This window comes from Callospermophilus lateralis, chromosome 16, assembly GCF_048772815.1.
Source record: "Callospermophilus lateralis isolate mCalLat2 chromosome 16, mCalLat2.hap1, whole genome shotgun sequence".
Taxonomy (NCBI): Eukaryota; Metazoa; Chordata; class Mammalia; order Rodentia; family Sciuridae; genus Callospermophilus; species Callospermophilus lateralis.
The window spans coordinates 51,294,925-51,320,721 of NC_135320.1; the positions used below are offsets into that span (position 1 = coordinate 51,294,925).

At 36.6% G+C, this 25,797-nt stretch overlaps 1 protein-coding gene across 1 annotated transcript in view; it reads right to left on the bottom strand.

Annotated features, from left to right (window-relative positions):
• Window positions 1-18,819, bottom strand: part of Rad54b (RAD54 homolog B) — a 94,104-nt gene extending 75,285 nt beyond the window's left edge. The window contains exons 1-2 of the mRNA XM_076835772.1: window positions 18,685-18,819; window positions 1,006-1,174 (exon numbers count right to left, since the gene is read on the bottom strand). Of these exons, the coding sequence (XP_076691887.1) occupies window positions 1,006-1,174; window positions 18,685-18,819 (304 nt within the window). The remainder of the gene's footprint in view (window positions 1-1,005; window positions 1,175-18,684) is intronic.
• Between the last annotated feature and the right edge of the window lie 6,978 nt (window positions 18,820-25,797).

The following is a 25,797-nucleotide window of genomic DNA, read 5'->3' on the forward strand; positions in this document are numbered from 1 at the left end:
TCACCTAACAAGGACAGAGGAGAGAAAAGAGGAATGGAGAAAAGTAAGAAAGAAAAAAGGGAGAGCAAATTAATAAGAGTGGCGATTAAATTGATAAACTCAGAGCTGTCCCTAGATATCTTTCTAAATCAATTCCAACTCCGAAAGTCTTTCTCAATCTCATTCTGACACTAGTTACAGCTTTTGAAGTCATAAAGAAATACATACATGACAACAGGTTATTGGACAATCAGGAAAACACAGAATTCCTTTCTGCTACAAAAAGAAATGAACCCATTCATGGGTAAAATTTATTAATCATCACAAAGTTCAAGAACCTCCTTCAAAAGGGTTAAGTGTTTAAAATACTTTACTGATTTGCACTGGTATCATAAGGACGGCAGTTACCATTCTACAGCCCAACAGATGAAGCCAACTCCTAGAATCTGTTCAAACAATGAATAAACATCTGTGAACCACCTTAATTATATATTTTTTAGTTACCTGAAAAATAATATCTCTTACAGATACAAAAAGAACCATAATCACTCTTTTAATTCAATTCAACAATGGCAGAATGAAACATGTTAAATGGTTGGTTTTCCTACAATTATATACCTTGGTAATTGAAATTCAACTGATATGAAGTTACTGCAGACTATAATAAATTGATAATTTATTCATTTCAAGTACATCTCCCCAGTACCATTAACATGTTTATTACAAAAAAAATTATATCAAAAATTTAAACACAATTAATTGTGGTACTTGAAGAAAACATCATGTTTGACCAATAAGTTCCCTTAAAATAGTATTAAACCTACACCTACCATAAAGTATAAGACTTCAATTACATGGCTATTAATATAATCACTAAAGATAAGTTATGACAACAGAAGATCTGAATTATCAACAATCTAGTATTATTACATCAACAGTTTTCAAATATAACATTCATTCTTGAATAATCATTTAAATATGGTAATAAGACTGAAATACAAACCTGATCAATAAGTTCACTCTTACCTAAAGGAGGTGAATCTAATGTCGTCACTGCAGATGCTTCAAAACAACATTTCCCACTGTAATTATTTCCATCATTAATTTCCTTACTTCTTCCTTTAGTAGGCAAAAGATTTGAACCACATACTCCAGAATCATTCTGTGCCTGAAGAAATGCATTATTTGCTGTACCCTAAAAGAACCAAATATATATATAAATATTAAGCAGAAATTGATTCTAACTTCTCATATTTTTATAATAGACTCCTAATTTTAAATGAGCTACCAGTTTGCCTACATCAAGAACAGATATTTAAGAATTAAAATCCAACTTCTACTGGTTTTTAATTGCAGAAAGACACAATAACTTTATTTATTTATTTTTATGTAGTACTGAGGATCAAACCTAGCACCTCACACATGCTAGGCGAAATGCTCTACCACTGAGCTACAACCCTAGCCCCTTCTACTATTATTATTTTTTTTTTATTTATTTATTTATTTTGGTACCAGGGATTGAACCCAGGAGTACTTCACCACTAAGCCTTTTCTTGCATTTTATTTAGAGACAGGGTCTCATTGACTTGCTTATTGCCTCGCTAAATTGCTAAGGCTGGCTTTGAACTCGCAATCCTTCCGTCTCAGACTCCGGAGCTATTGGGATTTTAGGTATGTATCACAGCACCCGGCCCTCTTCTGTTATTTTTAAAGCAAAGCTGAAAGACATGACAGAATGAAAACTATGGGTATAGTCAAATGTTCTTTTTCTTGATAAATTTCTCATTACTAAAATCAACATTTAAATATAATTAATTTTTAGGTGTGAAAATAGCAAATGCTTGGTTTTCTTGCATTTATATATCCCAATATTCAAATCTAACTGATGTGAGATTATAGCTGGCTCCCAGAATCTGTCCATTGTTGGTTTGATTTAAAGAGCCCTTACATATTAGAAACATATACTAAAAATGTACTTAAAAGAGACTCCTGGAATTTTCTTCAAAATACCTGGGGAGGGCAGATGTTGCGGCCGTGACCTGCAACACCGCTGTCCCCTATACCACTATGGCCGACACCACTGCTGCCCCACCCCTGAGATCAACTAGGTGATGCTACCACTGTCCCACTACAACTGCCGCTGACCCACCACCTGCTACCACCAACCCCTGCCACTACTGCTGCCACCACTGCCCAGAGGTCTACTGCCACGGAAACTCCAGGTTTGGTTGCATGTGGCAGCATCCACCTTGGGACACAGGCCAGGGCCCAGGGGGCTCCAGAGTGCCAGCACGTTTGCCACTACAACCACCTCTGTCTGGGGATTCCAGCCAGGACCTGAAGGTCCAATGTGGGGAGTGCTGGTGGGTTTGGGGTGCACATGGGGTCTTCCTGCTGGGAGTGCTGGTCGCCTCTGTCTTGATGCTGCTTCTCAGGGTCACTCCTTTTTGTGAGCATGTCCCTGGTGGTCTCTCTGCAAGGTGCAATAGTGTTGAGATCTTGGGACTACAGCATGGCCAAGCCTGGGGTATCTGAAGCCCAGATTGGTGGAAAGAGTTTGATTTTTCCATCAAAATTTATTTTATCTTATTTTGTTTTTCTATTTGCTAACATCTCTACCATATTTTGAACAGGGTGTTTTTTATGCCTCAGTGTGTGGAGGATGGTGATATATGAATAGTGTTTTGCAGTTTTGTTGTACTCTTACATATCTTTAAATTTTTTTCTTTGTATTCTTCCTTTCACTTGTCTGTTTTCCTGGATTCTCTTTCCACCTTTTCTCTAACCAACAGCCAATCTCAGTCGGTTCTCTTCCACTCTTCCTATGAACTTAGCTTCTAGCTTCTCTCTTCCTCACTTGTAAACACTGCATACTACACTACTCCTGTTCTCTCATCCACCATTTGAAATTGTAAACAGTTTAGCAAATTTTCTATTTATACTGTAGATAACTACTGAACTTATCATTTTGGTTTATTGTGAGAAAGCAGTGGATGCCTTAGTGGAAACTATAAGGTTTAAGGCTATATATCGTTTACACTGGGTACTGTTGATATTGGTCTCACCTTTAAAGGTGAGGTGCTGGAAACCTTCAGAGACATTATAGGTCAACGGGGTAGAATTTCTGCTCGATGGGAAAACACACGAACAACATGAAAAAACAAGAGAATAAAGCACCCCAAACAAACCAAGATACTCCAACAACAGATTCCTCTAACAACATAGTAGAAGAGATGTCTAAGGAATTCAGAATGTACATAGTTCAACTGATCTGAAAAGTAAAGGATAGTATAAGGAGTGAAATCAAAGAAAGGAAGTGAAAGATCATTTCAATAAAGAGAGATTGTGAAAAAAAAAAACAAGCAGAAATTCTAGAAATGAAGGAATCAATAAACCTAATTATAAATTCAATAGAAAGCATCACGAATAGACTAGACCACTTGGAAGACAGAACCACAGGCAATGAAAACAAAATATATAATCTTGAAAATAGAAATGACCATACAGAGAAAATGGTAAGAAACCCTGAACAGAACACCAAAGAATTGTGGGATACCATGAAAAGAGCAAATTTATTTTTTATTTTTTTTTTTAAATATTTATCTACTTATTTTACTTTTGGCGGACACAACATCTTTGTTTGTATGTGGTGCTGAGGATCGAACCCGGGCCGCACGCATGCCAGGCGAGCACGCTACCACTTGAGCCACATCCCCAGCCCGAAAAGAGCAAATTTAAGAGTTATCAGAACAGATAAAGGAACAGAGGTACAAACCAAAGGAAAGCGCAATCTTTTCAATGATAAAATATCACAAAATTTCCCAAACCTAAAGAATAAAATGGAAAATCAAATACCAGAGGCTTACAAGGACCCCAAACGTACAAAATTACAGCAGACCCACACCTAGACACATTATAATGAGAATGACTAACATAGAATAAAGATAAAATCTTAAAGGCCATAAAAGAAAAATATCAAATTACGTATGGGGAAAACCAATTCAGATCTCAACTGATTTCTCAATTCAGACCCTCAAAGCTAGAAGGTCCTAGAATAATATATCTCAAGCTCTGAAAGAAAACGGTTGCTAACCAAGAACTTTATATCCGGCAAAATTAAGTTTCAGATTTGAAGATGAAATAAAAACTTTCTGTGATAAACAAAAACTAGAAGAATTCACAACTTGAAACCTGCACTACAGAACATTTTCAACAAAATATTCCATGAGGATGAGATGGGGGGGAAAAAAGTGAAAACCAGCAAAGGGAGGATCTACACTAAAGGGATAGTCAACCAAAGGAGTAACTAAGTTAAATTAAAAACCAGAAATAAATCAAAATGACAGAGAATACAAATCACATATCAATAATAACAACCTTGTATGTTAATGGCCTAAACTGATCAATCAAAAGACATAGATTGGCAAATTGGATTTTTTAAAAAGACCCAACAATATGCTGTCTCTAAGAGACTCACCTCATGGGCAAAGACATTCACAAGCTGAAGGTGAAAAGATGAGGAAAAAAACATATCACTTACGGATTGTGTGAACAAGCAGGGGTTTCCATCCTCATTTCAGACAAAGTGGACTTCAAGCCAAAGTTAATCAGAAGGGACAAAGAAGGACATTTCATACTACCTGAGGAATTATATATCAGTAAGACATAACAATTGAAAATATTATGCCCCAATTAATGAAGCATCTATGTACATCAAACAAACCCTTCTCATTTTTAAGAATCAAATAGACCACAACGCAATAATACTGGGTGACTTTAACACACCTCTCTCACTACTGGACAGATTTTCCAAATAAAAACTAAATAAAAAAACTACAGAACTAAATGATACAATCAATAATTTAGACTTAACAAACACATAGAATATTCTATCCATCAATGAACAAGTATACTTTCTTCTCATCAACACATGGCTCCTTCTCTAAAATGAATCATATATTGTACCACCAAAGCAACTCTTAATAAATTTAAAAAAAAACTGAGATAATACCTATAATATCTATCAGATAACAATGGAATAAAATTAGAAATCAACAATAAAATAAAAAATAGAACCTACTGTAACAAATTGGAGACTAAATAATACACTACTAAATGATGAATGGATAGTAAAAGAAACAAGGATGAAATTAAAAAATGAGAACACTGATACAACATATCAAAATCTTTGGGACACAAGGCAGTACTAAGAGGAAAGTTTATTGCATTGAGCTCAGACATTAAAAGAAAAAAAGTCAACAAATAAAAAATCTAAGATTATATCTCAAAGCCCTAGAAAAAGAACAACAAATCAACACCAAAAGCAGAAGACAGGAAATAGTTAAAATCAGAATTGAAATCAATAAAATTGAAACAACTGAAAAAATTGACAAAACAAAACTCCTAAGCCATGCTAACAAAGAGAAAAAGAGAGAAAACTCAAATTACTAAAAAACATAATGAAGAAGGAAATATCACAATGGACATGTCTGAACTACAGAAGATAATTAGAAACTATTTTGAAAATTTATACTCCAATGAAATAGAAAATATTGAAGACATTGACAAATTTCTAGAGACATATGATCTACCAAATTGAATGAGGGCATACACGATTTAAACAGATCAATTTCAAGTAATAAAATAGAAAATACTATCAAATGCCTACCAATCAAGAAAAGCTCAGGATCAGACAGATTCTCAGCCAAGTTCTACAAGACTTTCAAAGAAGAATTAACACCGATACTCCTCAAAGTGTTCCATGAAATAGAAAAGGAGCAAATCCTTCCAAACTCAATTCTATGTGGCCTATATTACCCTGAAACCAAAACCAGACAAAGACACATCAAGGAAACAAAACTTCAGACTAATATCCCTGATTAACAGAGATGCAAAAATTCTCAATAAAATTCTGGCAAATCACATACAAAAACACAGTAAAAAGTGTACCATGATCGAGTAGGGTTCACCCAGAGATGCAGGGTTGGCTCAACATACGGAAATCAATAAACGCAATTCATCATATCAACAGACTTAAAACAATAATCATATGATCATCTCAATAGATGCAGAAAAAGCATTTGACAAAATACAGCAGCCCTTCTTGTTCGAAACACTAGGGACAGTAGGAATATACCGCAACATCATAAAACATTATATGCTAAACTCAAGGCTAGCATCATTCCAAATGGAGAAAAATTGAAAGCATTCCCTCCAAATATCGGAACAACACAAGGATGCCCTCTTTCATCACTTTTATACAACACTGTCCTTGAAACTCTAGCCAGGGTCATTAGATAGAAGAAAGAAATTAAAGATAAGTAGGTAAGGAAGAACTCAAACTATCACTATTTGCCGAAGACATGATTCTATATCTAGAAGATCCAAAAAATTCCACCAGAAAACTTCTAGCACTAATAAATGAATTTAGCAAAGTATCAGGATATAAAATCAACACCCATACATCAAACAGTTCCTATACATTGGCAATAAATCCACCAAGAGAGAAACTAGGAAAACTATCCCATTCACAATAGCTTCAAAAAAAAAAAAAACTTGGGAATCAATCTAACAAAAGAAGGTGAAAGACCTTAACAATGAAAATTCTAGAATACTAATGAAAGAAATTGAAGATCTTTGAAGGTAGAAAGATCTCTCATAATCCTGGATAGACAAAATTAATATTGTCAAAATGGCCATACTACCAAAAGTGTTATACAGATTTAACGCAATTCCTATTAAAATCCCAATGACATTCTTCATAGAAATAGAAAAAGCAATCATGAAATTCATTTGGAAAAATAAGAGACCCAGAATAGCTAAAGCAATCTTTAACAAGAAAAGTGAGGCATCACAATAGCAGACCATAAATTATACTCATTTATTTTTAATATTAGTATGGGTTCAAACTCCTACATTATTTGATGATTTATACTCAATATTTATTTTGATGTTCAATTTAACTCAGATTTTATATTTATCAGGTCAATCCAGTAAAAACTTCTAAAAGTTACTAAAGCAGATCTTTTTTTTGTACTGGAAATTGAACGTAAGGACACTTTATCACTGATCCATGCCCCCAGTCCTTTTTCTTTTGAAACAGGGTCAAAGATGCTTAGGGCCTCACTAATTTGCCAAGGCTGGCCTCAAACTTGTGATCCTCCTACCTCAGCCTCCCAAGTCTCTAGAATTACAGGTCTGTGGTCAAAGCAATACTTTCTTACTAAAGGTTAATTCAGTGTAATGATATTAGCCAATCTCTGAGAAATAGCCATGTTCAGGTACAAACACCTAATTCCAGCTACTCAGGAGGCTTTTCACTTCAGCCCAGTTTGGGGCCAGCATGGGCAACAGGGAGAACCTGTCTGTTGAAAAACAGAGCCAGGAACAGTGGTGCACCCCTATAATGCCAGCAGCTCGGGAGACTGAAGCAGGAGGATTGTGAGTTCAAAGCCAGCCTCAGCAACTCAGTGAGACCCTAAGCAACGTAGCAAAACACGATCTAAAAATAAAATATGACTCAGTGGTTAAGTGCCCCTGGCTTCAATCCCTGGTACTAAAATTATAAAATAAAATACCCAGACATGGTGACACATGCCTGTAATCCCAGCTACTGGGGAGGCTAAGGCAAGAGGATCACATGTTAAAGTTCAGCCTGGACAACTTAGCGAGAACATCTAAATATAACACTTTTAAAAAAAGGCTAGAAATGTAGCCCCATGATAGAGCGCTTGCCTAACATGTACTAGGCCCTGGGTTCAAACCCCAATACAACAAATAAACAGGATGAGAAATAACCAAAGAACAAAAATTTAAGAATGGAATAAACAAAGTAAAGAGAAGATACAATTGACTGCTAAGTCTAACTTAGGCTTTTCATGTTAACTTGCTTTAAATTCCTGTATAACTTTAAAAATGCCTGCTTTATTAGTTTTAAAAAGTAAAATAACTATTAAGTTCCCTGATGTACTTAAAAAGAGAAACATTGTAAATCAGTATTTTGGTCTCAATTACTTTTTATAAACTACATCAAAAAATAAACTTTAAGACAAGGGTATCAAGATAATTCAATGGGATAATGGGGTTGTAGCTCAGTGGTAGAGCACTTGCCTAGCATGTGTGAGGTACTGGGTTCAATCCTCAGCACCACATAAAAAAATAAAGGCATTGTGTCCATCTACAACTAAAAATATTTTTTTTAAAAAAGATAATTCAAGAGAAACCCGCGGAGGGGCACAGCTGCACCACGCGCCTGCAAGGTAGGCGGAACCGTGACCACCGACAGAACAGGCCCAGCGGCCCGCCAGACCCATCGCCCCAGTTGGGGGAGGGGCAGGGCTGCCGCACGCCTGCAAGGTAGGAGGACCTGCGACCCACCAGCAAAACACGCCCAGAAACCCGCGGAGGGGCAGAGCCACCTCCCGCGCCTGCAAGGTATGCGGACCTGTGAGCCACCAGCAGGTAAGGCCCAGCAACCCGCGGAGGGGCACAGCTGCCCCACGTGCCTGAAGGTAGACTGACCTGCAATCCACCGGCAGAACAGGCCCAGCAACCCGCGGAGGGGCAGAACCGCCCCACGCGCATGCAAGGTAGGCGGACCTGAGACCCACCGGCAGGTCAGGCCCAGCAACAGGCGGAGGGGCAGAGCTGCCCCCTGCGCCTGCAAGGTAGGTGGACCTGCGACCCACCGGCAGAACAGGCCCAGTGGCCCGCCAACGCCCCGGTTGGGGGAGGGACAGAGCCGCCACCAGCGCCTGCTAGATAGACAGACCTGCAACTGACTGACAGAACAGGCCTAGCGGCCTGCGGAGAGGCAGAGCCGCTGCCCGCGCCTGCAAGGTAGGCGGACCTGCGACCACCGAAAGAACAGGCCCAGCGGCCTGCCGGCGAGGTAGGCACATTGCCCCAATTGGAGGAGGGGCAGAGCCACCGCCAAAGCCTGCGAGGAAGACTTTGCAACTATACAAGAGCAATATAAATATATAGGGGGAAAAAATCAATAACACAACAGTTTCACCAAGCAGAAAAAAACGCGAACAGTATGAAAAGACAAGGAAAGAAATGACCACAAGCAATGCAGGTCAACTCAACTTTAGAAGAGGTAATATCTGTAGCAGATGGAATGTCAGATAAAGAATTCAGGATATACATGCTTCAGATGATCTGGAGTCTCAAGGAAGACATTAGACAGCAAAATCAGACAATGAAAGACCACTTCGACCACTTCGACAATGAATTACATAAACAAATCCAAGAAGCAAAAGATCAATTACACAGGGAGATAGAGGTTATAAAAAACAAACAGAAATCCGAGAAATGCAGGAAGCAATAAACCAACTTAAAAACTCAATTGAGAATACTACCAGCAGAGTAGAACACTTAGAAGATAGAACATCAGACAATGAAGACAAAGTATTTCAACTTGAAAAGAACATAGACAGCTCAGCAAGACTGTTAAGAAACCATGAGCAGAACATCCAAGAAATATGGGATAACATAAAGAGACCAAACTTAAGAGTCATTGGGATACAGGAAGGTATAGAGGTCCAAACCAAAGGAATGAGCAATCTCTTCAATGAAATAATACGAGAAAACTTCCCAGACTTGAAGAATGAGACAGAATCCCAAATCCTAGAAGCCTACAGGATGCCCAATGTGCAAAATCATAAAAGATCCACACCTAGACACATTATAATGAAGATGCCCAACATACAGAATAAGGAGAGAATTTTAAAAGCTACAAGAGAAAGGAAGCAAATTACATTTGGGGGTAAACCAATCAGGATAACAGCTGATCTTTCAACACAGACTCTGAAAGCTAGAAGATCCTGGAATAACATATTTCAAACACTGAAAGAAAATGGGTTCCAACCAAGAATTGTGTATCCAGCGAAATTAAGCTTCAGGATGGAAAATGAAATTAAAACCTTCCACGATAAACAAAAGTTAAAAGAATTTGCAGCTAAAAAACCATCTCTTCAAAACATCCTCGGCAAAATATTACAGGAAGAGGAAATGGAAAATATCAATGAAAACCAACAGCGGGAGGTAGTACAGTAAAGGGGAGGGGGATAATCAAAGACGAAAACAAACCATGTTTAGTAACATGAATAAACAAATATGGCTGGAAGAACAACCCATATCTCAATAATAACCCTAAATGTTAATGGCTTAAACTCACCAATTAAGAGACACAGGCTAGTAGACTGGATCACAAAACAAGACCCAACAATATGCTGCCTTCAGGAGACGCATTTGATAGAAAAAGACATACATAGACTGAAGGTGAAAGGTTGGGAAAAATCATATCACTTATATGGACTTCGGAAACAAGCAGGAGTGTCCATACTCATATCAAATAAAATAGATTTCAAGCCAAAGTTAATCAAAAGGGATAAAGAGGGATACTACATACTGCTCAAGGGAACCATACACCAACAAGACATAACAATCATAAATATATATGCCCCAAACAATGGTGCAGCTATGTTCATCAAACAAACTCTTCTCAAGTTCAAGAGTCTAATAGACCACCATACAATAATCATGGGAGACTTCAACACACCTCTCTCACCACTGGACAGATCTTCCAAACAAAAGTTGAATAAGGAAACTATAGAACTCAATAACATAATTAATAACCTAGACTTAATTGACATATATAGAATATACCACCCAACATCAAGCAGTTACACTTTTTTCTCAGCAGCACATGGATCCTTCTCAAAAATAGATCATATATTATGTCACAGGGCAACTCTTAGACAAAATAAAGGAGTAGAGATAATACCATGCATCTTATCTGATCATAATGGAATGAAATTGAAAATCAACGATAAAAGAAGTAAGGAAAAATCATGCATCATTTGGAGAATGAACAATAGGTTACTGAATGATCAATGGGTTATAGAAGACATCAAGGAGGAAATTAAAAAATTCTTAGAGATAAATGAAAATACAGACACAACATATCGGAATCTATGGGACACACTGAAAGCAGTTCTAAGAGGAAAATTCATTGCTTGGAGTTCATTCCTTAAAAAAAGAAAAAACCAACAAATAAATGATCTAATACTTCATCTCAAAATCCTAGAAAAAGAAGAGCAAAACAACAGCAAAAGAAGTAGAAGGCAAGAAATAATTAAAATCAGAGCTGAAATTAATGAAATCGAAACAAAAGAAACAATTGAAAAAATTGACAAAACTAAAAGTTGGTTCTTTGAAAAAATAATTAAATTGACAGACCCTTAGCCACGCTAATGAAGAGAAGAAGAGAGAGAACTCAAATTATTAGCATACGGGATGAAAAAGGCAATATCACAACAGACACTTCAGAAATACAGAAGATTATCAGAAATTATTTTGAATCCTTATACTCCAATAAAATAGAAGATAGTGAAGGCATCGATAAATTTCTTAAGTCATATGATCTGCCCAGATTGAGTCAGGAGGATATTGACAACCTAAACAGACCAATATCAATTGAGGAAATAGAAGAAACCATCAAAGGACTACCAACTAAGAAAAGCCCAGGACTGGATGGGTATACAGCAGAGTTTTACAAAACCTTTAAAGAGGAACTAATACCAATACTTTTCAAGCTATTTCAGGAAATAGAAAAAGAGGGAGAACTTCCAAATTCATTCTACGAGGCCAACATCACCCTGATTCCTAAACCAAACAAAGACACTTCAAAGAAAGAAAACTACAGACCAATATCTCTAATGAACCTAGATGCAAAAATCCTCAATAAAATTCTGGCGAATCGGATACAAAAACATATCAAAAAGATTGTGCACCATGATCAGGTAGGATTTATCCCTGGGATGCAAGGCTGGTTCAATATACAGAAATCAATAAATGTTATTCACCACATCAATAGGCTTAAAAATAAGAACCATATGATCATCTCGATAGATGCAGAAAAAGCATTCGACAAACTAGAGCATCCCTTTATGTTCAAAACTCTAGAAAAACTAGGGATAACAGGAACATACCTCAATATTGTAAAAGCAATCTATGCTAAGCCTCAGGCTAGCATCATTCTGAATGGAGAAAAACTGAAGGCATTCCCTCTAAAATCTGGAACAAGACAGGGATGCCCTCTCTCACCACTTCTGTTCAACATAGTTCTCAAATCACTGGCCAGAGCAATAGACAGACAAAAGAAATTGAAGGCATAAAAATAGGAAAAGAAGAACTCAAATTATCACTATTTGCGGATGACATGATTCTATACCTAGCAGACCCAAAAGGGTCTACAAAGAAACTATTAGAGCTAATAAATGAATTCAGCAAAGTGGCAGGATATAAAATCAACATGCATAAATCAAAGGCATTCCTGTATATCAGCGACAAATCCTCTGAAATGGAAATGGGGACAACCACTCCATTCACAATATCCTCAAAAAAATAAAATACTTGGGAATCAACCTAATAAAAGAGGTGAAAGACTTATACAATGAAAACTACAGAACCCTAAAGAGAGAAATAGAAGAAGATCTTAAAAGATGGAAAAATATACCCTGTTCATGGATAGGTAGAACTAACATCATCAAAATGGCGATATTACCAAAAGTTCTCTATAGGTTTAATGCAATGTCAATCAAAATCCCAACGGCATTTCTTGTAGAAATAGAGAAAGCAATCACGAAATTCATATGGAAAAATAAAAGACCCAGAATAGCAAAAACAATGCTAAGCAGGAAGTGTGAATCAGGCGGTAGAGCGATACCAGACTTCAAACTGTACTACAGAGCAATAGCAACAAAAACAGCATGGTACTGGTACCAAAACAGGCGGGTGGACCAATGGTACAGAATAGAGGACACAGAAACCAATCCACAAAATTACAACTATCTTATATTTGATAAAGGGGCTAAAAGCATGCAATGGAGGAAGGATAGCATCTTCAATAAATGGTGCTGGGAAAACTGGATATCCATATGCAACAAAATGAAACTGAATCCCTTTCTCTCGCCATGCACAAAAGTTAACTCAAAGTGGATCAAGGAACTTGATATCACATCAGAGACACGGCGTCTGATAGAAGAAAAAGTTGGCTACGATCTACATACTGTGGGGTCGGGCTCCAAATTCCTCAATAGGACACCCATAGCACAAGAGTTAATAACTAGAATCAACAAATGGGACTTACTCAAACTAAAAAGTTTTTTCTCAGCAAAAGAAACAATAAGAGAGGTAAATAGGGAGCCTACATCCTGGGAACAAATCTTTACTCCTCACACTTCAGACAGAGCCCTAATATCCAGAATATACAAAGAACTCAAAAAATTAGACAATAAGATAACAAATAACCCAATCAACAAATGGGCCAAGGACCTGAACAGACATTTCTCAGAGGAGGACATACAATCAATCAACAAGTACATGAAAAAATGCTCACCATCTCTAGCAGTCAGAGAAATGCAAATCAAAACCACCCTAAGATACCATCTCACTCCAGTCAGATTGGCAGCCATTAGGAAGTCAAACAACAACAAGTGCTGGCAAGGATGTGGGGAAAAGGGTTCACTTGTACATTGCTGGTGGGACTGCAAATTGGTGCGGCCAATTTGGAAAGCAGTATGGAGATTTCTTGGAAAGCTCGGAATGGAACCACCATTTGACCCAGCTATTCCCTTCTCGGTCTATTCCCTAAAGACCTAAAAAGAGCATACTACAGGGACACTGCTACATCCATGTTCATAGCAGCACAATTCACAATAGCAAGACTGTGGAACCAACCTAGATGCCCTTCAATAGACGAATGGATTAAAAAAATGTGGCATTTATACATAATGGAGTATTACTCTGCATTAAAAAATGACAAAATCATAGAATTTGCAGGGAAATGGATGGCATTAGAGCAGATTATGCTAAGTGAAGCTAGCCAATCCCTTAAAAACAAATGCCAAATGTCTTCTTTGATATAAGGAGAGTAACTAAGAACAGAGTAGGGACGAAGAGCATGAGAAGAAGATTAACATTAAACAGGGATGAGAGGTGGGAGGGAAAGGGAGAGAGAAGGGAAATTGCATAGAAATGGAAGGAGACCCTCAGGGGTATACAAAATTACATACAAGAGGATGTGAGGGGAAAGGGAAAAAAATATAAGGGGGAGAAATGAATTACAGTAGAGGGGGTAGAGAGAGAAGAGGGGAGGGGGGAGGGGGGATAGTAGAGGATAGGAAAGGCAGCAGAATACAACAGACACTAGTATGGCAATATGTAAATCAATGGATGTGTAACTGATGTGATTCTGCAATCTGTATACGGGGTAAAAATGGGAGTTCATATCCCACTTGAATCAAAGTGTGAAATATGATATATCAAGAACTATGTAATGTTTTGAACAACCAACAATAAAAATTAATAAAATAAAATAAAAATGCAAAAAAAAAATAAAATAAAAAGATAATTCAAGGGCTGGGATTGTGGCTCAGCTGTGGATCACTCACCTAGCACATATGAGGCCCTGGGTTCGAGTCTCAGCACCGCATAAAAAATAAATAAATAAAATAAAGGTATTGTGTCCAACTACAACTAAAAAAAATAAAATATTTTTTTAAAAAAAGATAATTCAAGGAGCTGGGATTGTAGCTCAGTGGTAGAGCACTTTCCTCGCACATGTGAGGCACTGGGTTCAATCCTCAGCACCACTACAGGTGAACAGACAAAGTAAAGATACTGTATCCATCTACAACTAAATATATATATTTAGAGGATCACATGTTAAAGTCCAGCCTGAACAACTTATACACACACACACACACACACACACACACACATTAAAATTTTTTTAAATATATATATATTAAAATTTTTTTAAAGAAGATAATTCAGTGGTGAAATAATAATCTTTTCAACAAATAATCCTGAGACAACTGGATAGATATTCACATATGAAAAGAACAAAATTGGACTACCACCTCACATCATACTCAAAAATCAACTCAAAATGGATCATAGACTGAAATGTAAGAAATAAAATTATAAAACTCTTAAAAGAAAATAGTCAAAAATATTCATGAATTTCTTATATATGACACCAAAAGTCAATCATTAATAGTGATATAGGTAAATCAGATTTCATCAAAATTAAAAACTTTAGCCAGGCATGGTGGCACATGCCTCTAATCCCAGTTACTTGGGAGGATGAGGCAGGAAGTTCAAGGCCAGCATGGGCAACTTAGGAGACCCTGTCTCAAAATTTAAAAAATTAAAAAGGACTGGGGATGTAACTCAGTACTTGCTTTGCTTGTACAGGCCTTATATTCAATACCTAAGTCCTCAGTATCACAAACACAAAAAAATATTATTAAAAACTTTTGTGTTGCAAATGAGACCATCAACAAAGTAAAGCAACAGAACAGGAAAAACTACTTGCAAATCATAGATTTGGTAAAAGACCTGTATCTAGAATAGATTTTAAAACAAACAAACAAACAAAAAAAAAAGAGCAACTCTTACATCTCAATAATAAAAAGCAAATAATCCTATCTTTAACAGAACAAAAGATCTGAATAGACAATTCTCCAAAAAAATACACAAACAGGCAATAAGCACTTGTAAACATGCAACATTAGCTATTAGGGAAATGCAAAACAAAACTATAATGAGATACTACTTTACCCACTAGTATAGCTATAATCAAAAAGATAATAACACATTTAGCAAGGATGTGGAGAAACTGAAACACTCATGAACTAATGATGGGAATGTAAATGGTCCAGTTATCTTACAAAAGGATCTGATAGTTCATTTAGAGGTTAAACATAAAATACCATATTATTTAGCAACTATTTTCTCCTAGGAATGCACTCAAGAGAAATGAAAACATGTCTTCAAAAAAATCTACCCACAGATGTTAGATGTTTTTTTTTTTCAAAAAAGTCAAAGTGGAAACAACTCAAATGCTTGTTAATCTAATGAAAAATACATAAAAAATGGTAATAGGGTTTATTCAGTGTTCTAGGCAGAATAACAGCTCTGAAAGATATCCTTGCCCTAACCCCCTGAACCTATGAATGTTACCTTATGAAGCAAAGGGACTCTACAACTATGATTAATAACTATGAAATGAAAACATCATCCTAGATTATTCAGGTAAGCCTAGTCTAATCAAATGAACCAGAGAGATAGCAATATGGAGATTCAAACTTTGATTGCTGACTCTGCAGATGAAAGAAGAAGGCCATGAGCCAAGGAGTTTGAGGGACCTATAGAAGCTGGGAAAGGCTAGCAAGAAGACTCTTCTCTAAAACCCCCAGACATGAATGCAGCCCAACCAACACTTTGACCTTAACCCAATAAAAATCTGTGTTGCATTTCTGACTTACACAGCTGTAAAATATACACATGTATTGTTTTAAGCCACAAATTTGTAGTAATTTGTTACAGGAGCAAGAAAAAAATGATATTTTGGCAATAAAAATAAATGAATTACGAACACAAGCTACAACATGGATGAGCCTTAAAGATACTATCCTAAGAGAAGAAAGTAAGTCACAAAAGGACACATGTTGTATGAGTCCCTTAATATGAAATGTCTGTAAGAGGTAAATCTGGATAAAGTAGATCGGCCATGCCAAGACTGGAATGTTTGTAGAAAATTGGGGATTGACTGTTAATATGCATGAGGTTTCTTTTGAGAGTGATGAAAACATTCTAAAATTGATTATGTGATGGTTGCACAAGTCTGTAAATATACTAAAAAAAACACTGAATTGTAGTAAGTGGACTGTATGGTATGTAAATTATATCTAAATAAAGCTGTTTTTAAAAAGGAAGAAGCTTTATTCAAAAATGAAAACCTATGTTTTCTTCTTACAGTATGCCAGAATTCTTACTTTGTAAGTGCTAACAGTGTACTTGGAAGACTATAGAAATTTTTAAAATGTAGAATAAAAGAAACACATGCAGACCAAAAAAAAAGGAAAAAATTGGTATGCTTTTTGGGGCTGAAGCTGTAGCTCAGTGGCAGAGCGCTTGTCTAGCATGTATGAGGCAGTGGGTTAGCTCCTTAGCACCACATAAAAATAAACAAATAAAATAAAAGCATTCTGTCCATCTACAGCTACAAAAAAAATTTTTTTTAATAAAAAAAAAAAAATTAGTATTCTTTCCAATAACTAAGACAACCCATTAAAAACCAAAAGACTTAAACAGATATTTCCCCAAAGAAGATATACAAATGGTCAATATCTCAAGAAGAAAATTATCTAATTATAGCACCATTAGTAATTAGAGAAATGGAGATTAGAAGCACAATGAAATACCACTTCATATGTACCAAGCCAGCTAAATTTTTTTTTTTAATTTCTGAAAATAGAAAATAACAAATGTTCTGAAGATATAGAAAAAAATGGAACATTATACACTGGGATAGGGATGTAAAATAGTACTGGATTTATGAAAAACAGTTTGGTGTTTCTTCACAAAAATAGACATAGAATTACATATTACCCAGCAATTCCATTCCTAGGTATATACCCAAAAGAACTAAACCCAGAGACCAAAAACAGAAATTTATATGCCAATGTTCATAACAGCATTATTCACAATAGATAAAAATTAAAGTAAATGCTAGAGTAATATAAATTATTTATGTATTTTTCTCTTTAAAATCACCTTATCTAAACAAGTTTTCACTTCTCTATGTAATAACTTTAAAAGAACAATGATAAAATTATTTATTTTTATAAGAATCTCTACCCTTTCCCTTGAAGAGATTTTTATTTACTGTTTATCACAAGTTTATTTTACAAACTCAACTGTATGATTCCTTTAAAATATAACATAGCCTGGCATGGTTGTATACGCCTGTAATCCTAGCAACTCAGGAAGCTAAAGCAGGAGGATTGCAAGTTCAAAGCCAGCCTCAGCAACTTAGTGAGCCTCTATTTCAAAATTAAAAAAATAAATAAGTAAATAAATAAAGGAAGAAAGAAAGAAGGAAAAGGGCAAGAAATGTGGCTTAGTGGGTAAACACCCCTGGGTTCAATCCCTGGTACCAGAAAGAAAAAAAAAAGAACACATATACACAAACACACACACATCATGAATGTGCATACATTATATATTTAAAGACTATTTCTAAGATTCTGGAAAAACTTTCAGAAACACTAAAAATAAAATAAAATAAAATAAAATAAAATGGGGGGCAGGGGCTACCAAGGATTGAATTCAGGGGCACTCGACTACTTAGCCACATCCTCAGCCCTATTTTGTATTTGATTAATAAGAGACAGGGTTGCTTAGCACCTCACTGTTGCTGAGGCTGGCTTTGAACTCACAATCCTCCTGCCTCAGCCTCCCAAGTCACTGGGATTACAAATGTGCACTAATGCACCCAGCTACACTGAAAATTTCTATAAGCAACTAAGTACTTGTAAGTATTTAAATTATATTTATAAAAAACACATTCTTGCCAGGCATGGTGGCATATGCGTGTCATCTTAGCAACTAGGAAGGCTCAGGCAGCAAGATCAAAAGTTCAAAGCCAGCCTCAGCAATTTAGCAAGGCCCTAAGCAACTTAGCAAGACCATCTCAAAATGAAAAAATAAAATGGGCTGGGGATATGGCTCAGTGGTTAAGCATCCTTGGGTTAAATTGCTGGTATCAAAAAAAAAAAAAAAAAAAAAAAAAGCACAGTCTTCTCTAAATTCTCTATGATTGTATAATTTTCTATGATTTTATTTTACCTCAAATAATTTTAAATCTGGATTTAGTTCTGTAATCTCTGTATTCAAACTTGGATTACTTCTTCCTGGTGTTATGAATTTTGGTTTTTTCAAGGAATTACCCTGCAACTGACTCGGTGCTGCAGATCGTCTCATTTTCAGCAACACTGATCTGAAAAATACCAAAACAAAATGGTCCAAGTCTGATTACAATCACCTCCAAATATAAAAATAGCTCATCATTACAGTAATGATATATTATAAAACATACATGAACAAACCTGTACTAAGACTTAGAAAATAAGTTCACCAGCTAGTAAGATTTTAGTTTTCATTGTAAAGGGCTACTAAAAAAAATTCAAAGGTTAACATGAAACATGTGAACTTGAGCATATGACTCCCATTTGGATAATACAACAGATTAATAAAAATTTCAAAACTTAACACAATTATTCCACATATATACATATACTTCATACATCTATACATACATATATACATATACATATATATATGTATATGTATAAAGCACCTAACTTAAACCACATGAGGGTGGTGATCATAACTGTTTTCTTCACCATTCTAAAAAAGCTGCACAAGCCGGGCATGATGGCACATGCCTGTGATCCCAGGAACCCACGAGGTAGAAAGAAGGTAAATTCAAAGCCAGCCTCAGCTACTAAGGGAGACCCTGTCTCAAAATGAAAAAATAAAAAGGTGTGGGGATGCAGCTCAGTGGTTAAGTGACCCTGGGTTCAATCCCTGGTACCAAGAAAAAAATAAAATAAAAAAGCAGAATGAACCACAATGCCAGACATCTGCAGTCATTAACAAATATTTTTGAATGAATGAATAAAATCCTAGCAAGACATTTATAATTCATAAGTTACCCTATTTCCTTTAAAATAAAAGGATTTTTGAAAATGCAAATCAAGATGCTAGCACATGCCAATAATTCAGTGACTCCAGAGGCTGAGGCAGGAGGATCTCAAGTTCAACACCAGCCTCAGCAACTTAACAAAACTGTCTCAAAATAAAATAATAAAATATAAAGGACTGGGGATGTAGCTCAGGGGCCCTTGGTTTGGTCCCCAGTACCAAAATAAATTCAAATACACACATACATATAAATTGTGTGTGCTTTGGTTTTCTGACTTTTGTTCAATTCTATTTCCACTAGGACTAGATAGGGAAAACAGGTAGAAGACAAGGACATCACATACATATATCATGTTTTTGTAAAGACAGCAGCACTCTGATTCGCCCCAATTTTGTAAAACACTAAACAAAATATAGCTCAGCAGCAGAACGTCTCTGGGTTCAATCCCCAAACCCAAATTAAAAAAATAAAAATTATATTCACAGAATTATGTATAAGGATAATCGTGCTAGTATTACTAATAACAGGAAAAAAAAGGAAATCTATGTCAATAACAATGTACTAGATAAATTATGGTACACCCACCCACATAGTAAAATACACTCTATTCATATACTACTAAAACCCTTGAGTTATTATTGCAGGTAAAGCTCTCTTTTCCTCTAGACCTTTGAACAAATTTTCCACTCCATGGTATTGGAAATACTTTTTCCCATTTTACTTTGCCAGATTTATTCCACCTTGGGGATGGGGAAGGGGGTGTTTGCTTTTTGATTCTGTACCAGAGATTGAACCCAGGGAACTTAACCACTAAGCCACATTCTGCCGGGTTTCTGTTCTCACGACTAAAAGGCTCAGGGGTCACTCTAGTTAAACTGGGCTAACTGGGCTGCACGAAATAACCACACAAGAGACACAAATACCTTTTTCTTTGGGGTTGCTGTGATGGCTCCTCTGACCTTAAGGGTCCGAAGAAAGAGAGAGAGAGAGAGAGAGAGAGAGAGAGAGAGAGAGCGAGCACACACGCTGACCCCTTTTATTGAGAAGAAGCTATTCAAATGAGGCAAGGGGTCAGGTTTCAGGGGGCTGAGTCTATCTTCATGATGTCCACTGTCAGCAGGTTGACTGACACCTGGGTAGGCCACACCCAAGGGCACAGTAAGAGGAGGGGACACATACAAGGCACTTCCATGGAAGATTCTATCCTAAACAGAGCAAGGGGTTATATTACAAAGGAACAGGTGAGCATAGCTTCACCCATGGGGCTGTAGCAAGACACACCCATTTCTGTGACTGAGTGCCTCAGCACCCAGCTGGGGAGTGTAACTCAGTCACCAGTAAGGTTGGCCTCCCACAACATTCCCAACTCTTTTTATTTTTTTAAAATTTTTTTCTCTTAATATTTTTTAGTTGTCAATGGACCTTTATTTTATTTATTTATATGCAGTGCTGAGAATCAAACCCAGGGCCTCACACATGCTAGGCAAGCGCTCTACCACTGAGCCACAACCCCAGCCCTCTTTTTATTGTTTTTGTTTTTGTTTTTTGAGACAGGGGTCGATAAGTTGCTTGGGGCTCTTAAGTTGCTGAGGCTGGTTTTGAATTTGTGATCCTTCTGCCTTAGCCTCCCAGATCACTGGATTATAGACGTGTGCCATCATGCCCAGCAATTCTACTTTATCTTTTATAACTATTTTCTATGAGTATTCTTCCTCTCTCAAATATGGATAAAAGAAACCTCTAATGTGTGTACCACACAAGCACTTTTCACACTGCAATACAATTATACAGGTTAATTATTCCTAATCCAAAAATATGAATCCAAAATACTCCAAAATCTGAAACTTAGAGAACTACCATTGTGAAAATTCCATAGCTGATCTCTTAAGGCAGGACATGGTCAAAACACAGGTGTATTTTTATAAAAATCAAAAAATAAATTAATTTTAAAAAATTTAAAAATTATATAACATTACTTTCAGGCTATCTATGGTGTATATGAAAATCAGAGAATTTCATGTTAAGACTTGTCTCATCCCCAAGCTATCTTATTATGTATATGCAAATGTTCCAAAATCTGAAATACAAAATACTTCTGATCCTAAGCATTTCAGATAAGGGAAACTCAACCTGTATTCCATTCATCACTACCAAACATAAAAGGTATTCATTGCTATATAGACAATTATATAGCCATTAATTTGTGGAGGGAGTAGAATCACACTTTAGAAGAACGTTTAATGACATGAAAAATGTTTTTTGACATACCAAATACAAATGGCCACAAAACATGCTCAGTCTCATTACAACTTTTTAAAAAGGAAAAAAGAGTAAAAAGAAACAGACTTAAAAACAAAGGAGCATAAGAGAACTTTCTTAAGTGATAATCTATATCAAACTGTAGCATGGTTACAGGGATATGTAAGCAACTGTATATAGAAATTCAGAAGACAGTATACCTAACTAGAGCTGGGGTACAGCTTAGTTGTAAAGCACTTGCCTAGCAAGGCCCTGGATTCAATCCCCAAAAAGAAAAAAAAAAAGTGTACACCTAACTATATAATGCAAATTATACTATAAAATAATATAATATATATAAATTAGATATACATATTATAATACACAATCTTTCAAAAAGATTAGAAAACTACATGCTACAACATTATCTCTGGGTGTTAGAATAACCAATAATTTTTATTTTCTTCTGAATTCTTATTTTTTTATATTTCAAATTTTCTACAATGAAAATGTTACCTCTGTACTAAAGTACTATTAGATTTTTAATTATCATATTTCATTAAATCTAAAATGCCATCAACTGTAAACAGTACCAATATTTTTTGTATCCAAGAAAAAAATGCAGCCAATCATTGATGATTAAACATTTCCCAATTTCAGCAATGACAAAATGATGAAATATTTCTTTATATATGTCATATGCAGATTAATATATACATAAAGTATATATATATATATATATATATATATATATATATGTAATATATAAACATATATAAAGTAAATATGTCTTTATAGAGTTTAAGAGATTAGAATGGAAGTCACTTTCTGCAGTTTCTTATTCAAGGAGAAAATAGATGCCCATTAGCACAATCTTAGAGCAAATTAAGGAACCAATGTTTTGGGACCACATAAAAGCAGCACCTAAAAGCAACCTCACACCAAGCATGATACAAATTTGAAAATGACACAAGCTCACTGCAACAAAATGAGTAAATGTTAGACACTGCATTTATACAGCTACTTAATTTTCAAGTAAAATGAGAAATTTCAGATAAAAACTTACAACTTTGAGTTAACTATTTCTCAATTGAAATAAGACAATCATGAGTCTACTAGTAAACTAACATTCTAGATGACATTAAAGCCAACTGAGTGCCTATGGTAGAAGAGCAGAACAGGTAGGCAAAGCAACAAAGGCAAGGCCAGATGCCCTGGCAATGTGTTTGGGCAGGTGCAGGCACAGCTTTCCTCTTTATGTTTTAGCCATTATAGTTATAGTAATGGTGGGATTCATTGTTACATAGTTATACATGCACCCAATATAACAATATCATTTGGCAAATATCATTCCTGAGTTTTTCCTCTTTTCTTCCCCTCATCCCTCCCATCTACTGATCTCTCTTCTATTTTCATCATGAGATCAGCCCCTTTTCCTTTTTCTTTTCTAGCTTCCACAAGAGAGAAAAGATCCAATTCTTGACCTGAGTTTGGCTTGTTTTACTTAACATAATGTTCTCAAGTTCCATCCATTTTCCAGTAAATGACATAATATCATTCTTTATGGCTAAATAAAACTTCATTGTGAAAAAAAAAAAAAAAAAAAAAAAAAAAAAAATATATATATATATATATATATATATATATATATATATATAAATGAATGAATGATGAAATGTAATAGATCCATTCTCTACATTAGTCAGACTCCCCTGTAATGCTGTGAAATTGTTGATTGGCACTTTTTTAAAAGAAACCTCAGAAAACTATATGAACTAGAAATACCAACAACAGAAATGAAGGAAACCCAGTACAGTTCAGATATGATTTAGGGATGCTTAACAATGGAGGAAGCTATTTAAAATCTCACATTCCTCATCTGTGAATAAAAAATTGGACTAAATGCTAAAATGTCTTTCAATATTAAATCTAAGAATCACTACCCTACACAATTCTACATCTAATATTTGATTTCTGATTTGAGAATGTAGGCTTATGAGAAACAGCACATAGCAATGGTCAGGAAAACAGATTCCTGGGCAGGGTCAGAAAGAAACCCAAACGCCACCAGAGCCTGCAGGCAACCGGCTGGCTCTGCTGAAACCGCCCCTCTCTCCAGTGAGTCTCCTCACCACCCCGCCTCTGGCCTGGGCCAGCAGCCAGGGCAACCCTTGCATTCATGCTGTCTAGCATGAATGTGGCCTTGAGTTCAATCCCCAGCCCTGGAGATAAAAATAAATAAATAAATAAAATACAGAATCCAAAGCCAGGTGGCCTGCTCTGGCAAAAATCCTACCTAATTCTTCCTATTTATGTATAATCCTTGGGCATCCATAAAGTTATATAATTTGTTATTGCATTTAGAAGTAAACTATAGAAATCAGTCCGTCACCCAAAATACTTGAGCACCACCCTTAAGTGCTTTTTAAATTAGTTGTTCAGACTCTTCCCAGGCAGGAAGGGCTGCAACTTCTTTTTTGGGGGGTAGGATAGGGGAACTGAACCTAGGAGTGCTTCACCACTGAGCTATACCCCCAGCCCTTTTTAGTTTTTGAGAGAGTTGCTGAGGCTGGCCTCCAACTTGTGAATCTCCTGCCCCACCCTGTAAAACAGCTGGATTTCTCACATGTGCCAGGAAACCTGGCTGTGATACTACATTTACCTGTTCAATCTTAATTATTTGACAGTAAACTGTAGTAATTAAGAACACAGCCCCCACACCACGCCCCCAGTGAACAGGAATGGAATATTAAAGATCCTACAGACTATTTGGCTGACTAGAACATTGTGAAAAGACAAAATGTTACAGACTGAGATCCAAAATTATCTTAGTCTCTTTCTGGTGGTTGTTGCTGTTACTGTTCTCGTACTTGGAACTGAACCCTGAGGAACTCTACCCCTAAGCTACACCCCAACTCTTTTCTATTTATTTTGAGACAGGGTCTGGCTAAATTGCCCAGTCTGGCCTGGAACTTGTGATCCTCCTGAGGCAGCCTCCTGAGTAGCTGGGATTACAGGTATGAGCCATTGCACCTAGCTTTAATCCCTTCTAATGGCCATTGACCATCAGTTTCTATGTATGACCGAACAGTCTCATGACTACTATGTAAAACTCTTGGGATTTATCATTAAGCTTAGCAGATGTCTAGCTTCTACCTGAAACACACCGCACTACGAATGAAAGACACCACACGACACAAGTCACCAGAGAGGTTCTGCTTTATTACAAAAGGCTATGGGCTTATATAGATCTAAGGAAAGGTGGCAGGGCTTAGGTAAATGACGGGTCACCCGTTTATTGGTAAGTTCTTCCAGATGTCCGTTCCAGAGCCCAAGAATTTAGTTCTTATTGGGGTTAAGGTTTCCCGCCAGCGGGATTTGAATATTGGCGCCGGCAGGAGAATTGGCGCCGGTGGGAAAGGGAGAGACAGGAAGAGAAGCTCCTCAGGCGCCATGTTGGGGTTTTGGGGGTTTGGCTGCCATTATGTTTTCCCAACATTCTTCCCTTTTTGTTTTCTTAGGAATTGGGGTGTCGTTGGTCAGATCTGGCTGCTTCCTGCTGTGTGGGGGCGGTGTGGGGCCTAGAAAAGGAAGTGGAGGAATGTTCGGGGCGGGGGGGCAGGTCTGGGGATATCATGGCAGCCAGAAATGAAACCCAGTGGCTATAGACAGCTACTTCCGTAGGGGTGAAGTCTAGGAAAGTTCCCTGAAGCCACAAGTCGTGTCGATGGCATCGAACCAGTCCTGGATGGAAGAAATTGTCAGTATCAGCCATTGGTCCTGTAACAGAGACTTCAGGAAATATTGGAAGTGTCGCCTTGACATGGCATCACCAGCACCTGAAGATGATCAGAGTGAACAAAAGCAGGATGAAGATAAAAATTAAAAGGTCAGTTTTTGGCAGAAGTTCCATGTTGGGGGACTGACAGAGAAGAGGCCAAGAGCCATGAGGAGGCTTAAAAGGACATAAAGGCTCAAGAATCCAGGATGGCAGATTAAGAGGTTCTCCGGGCTTG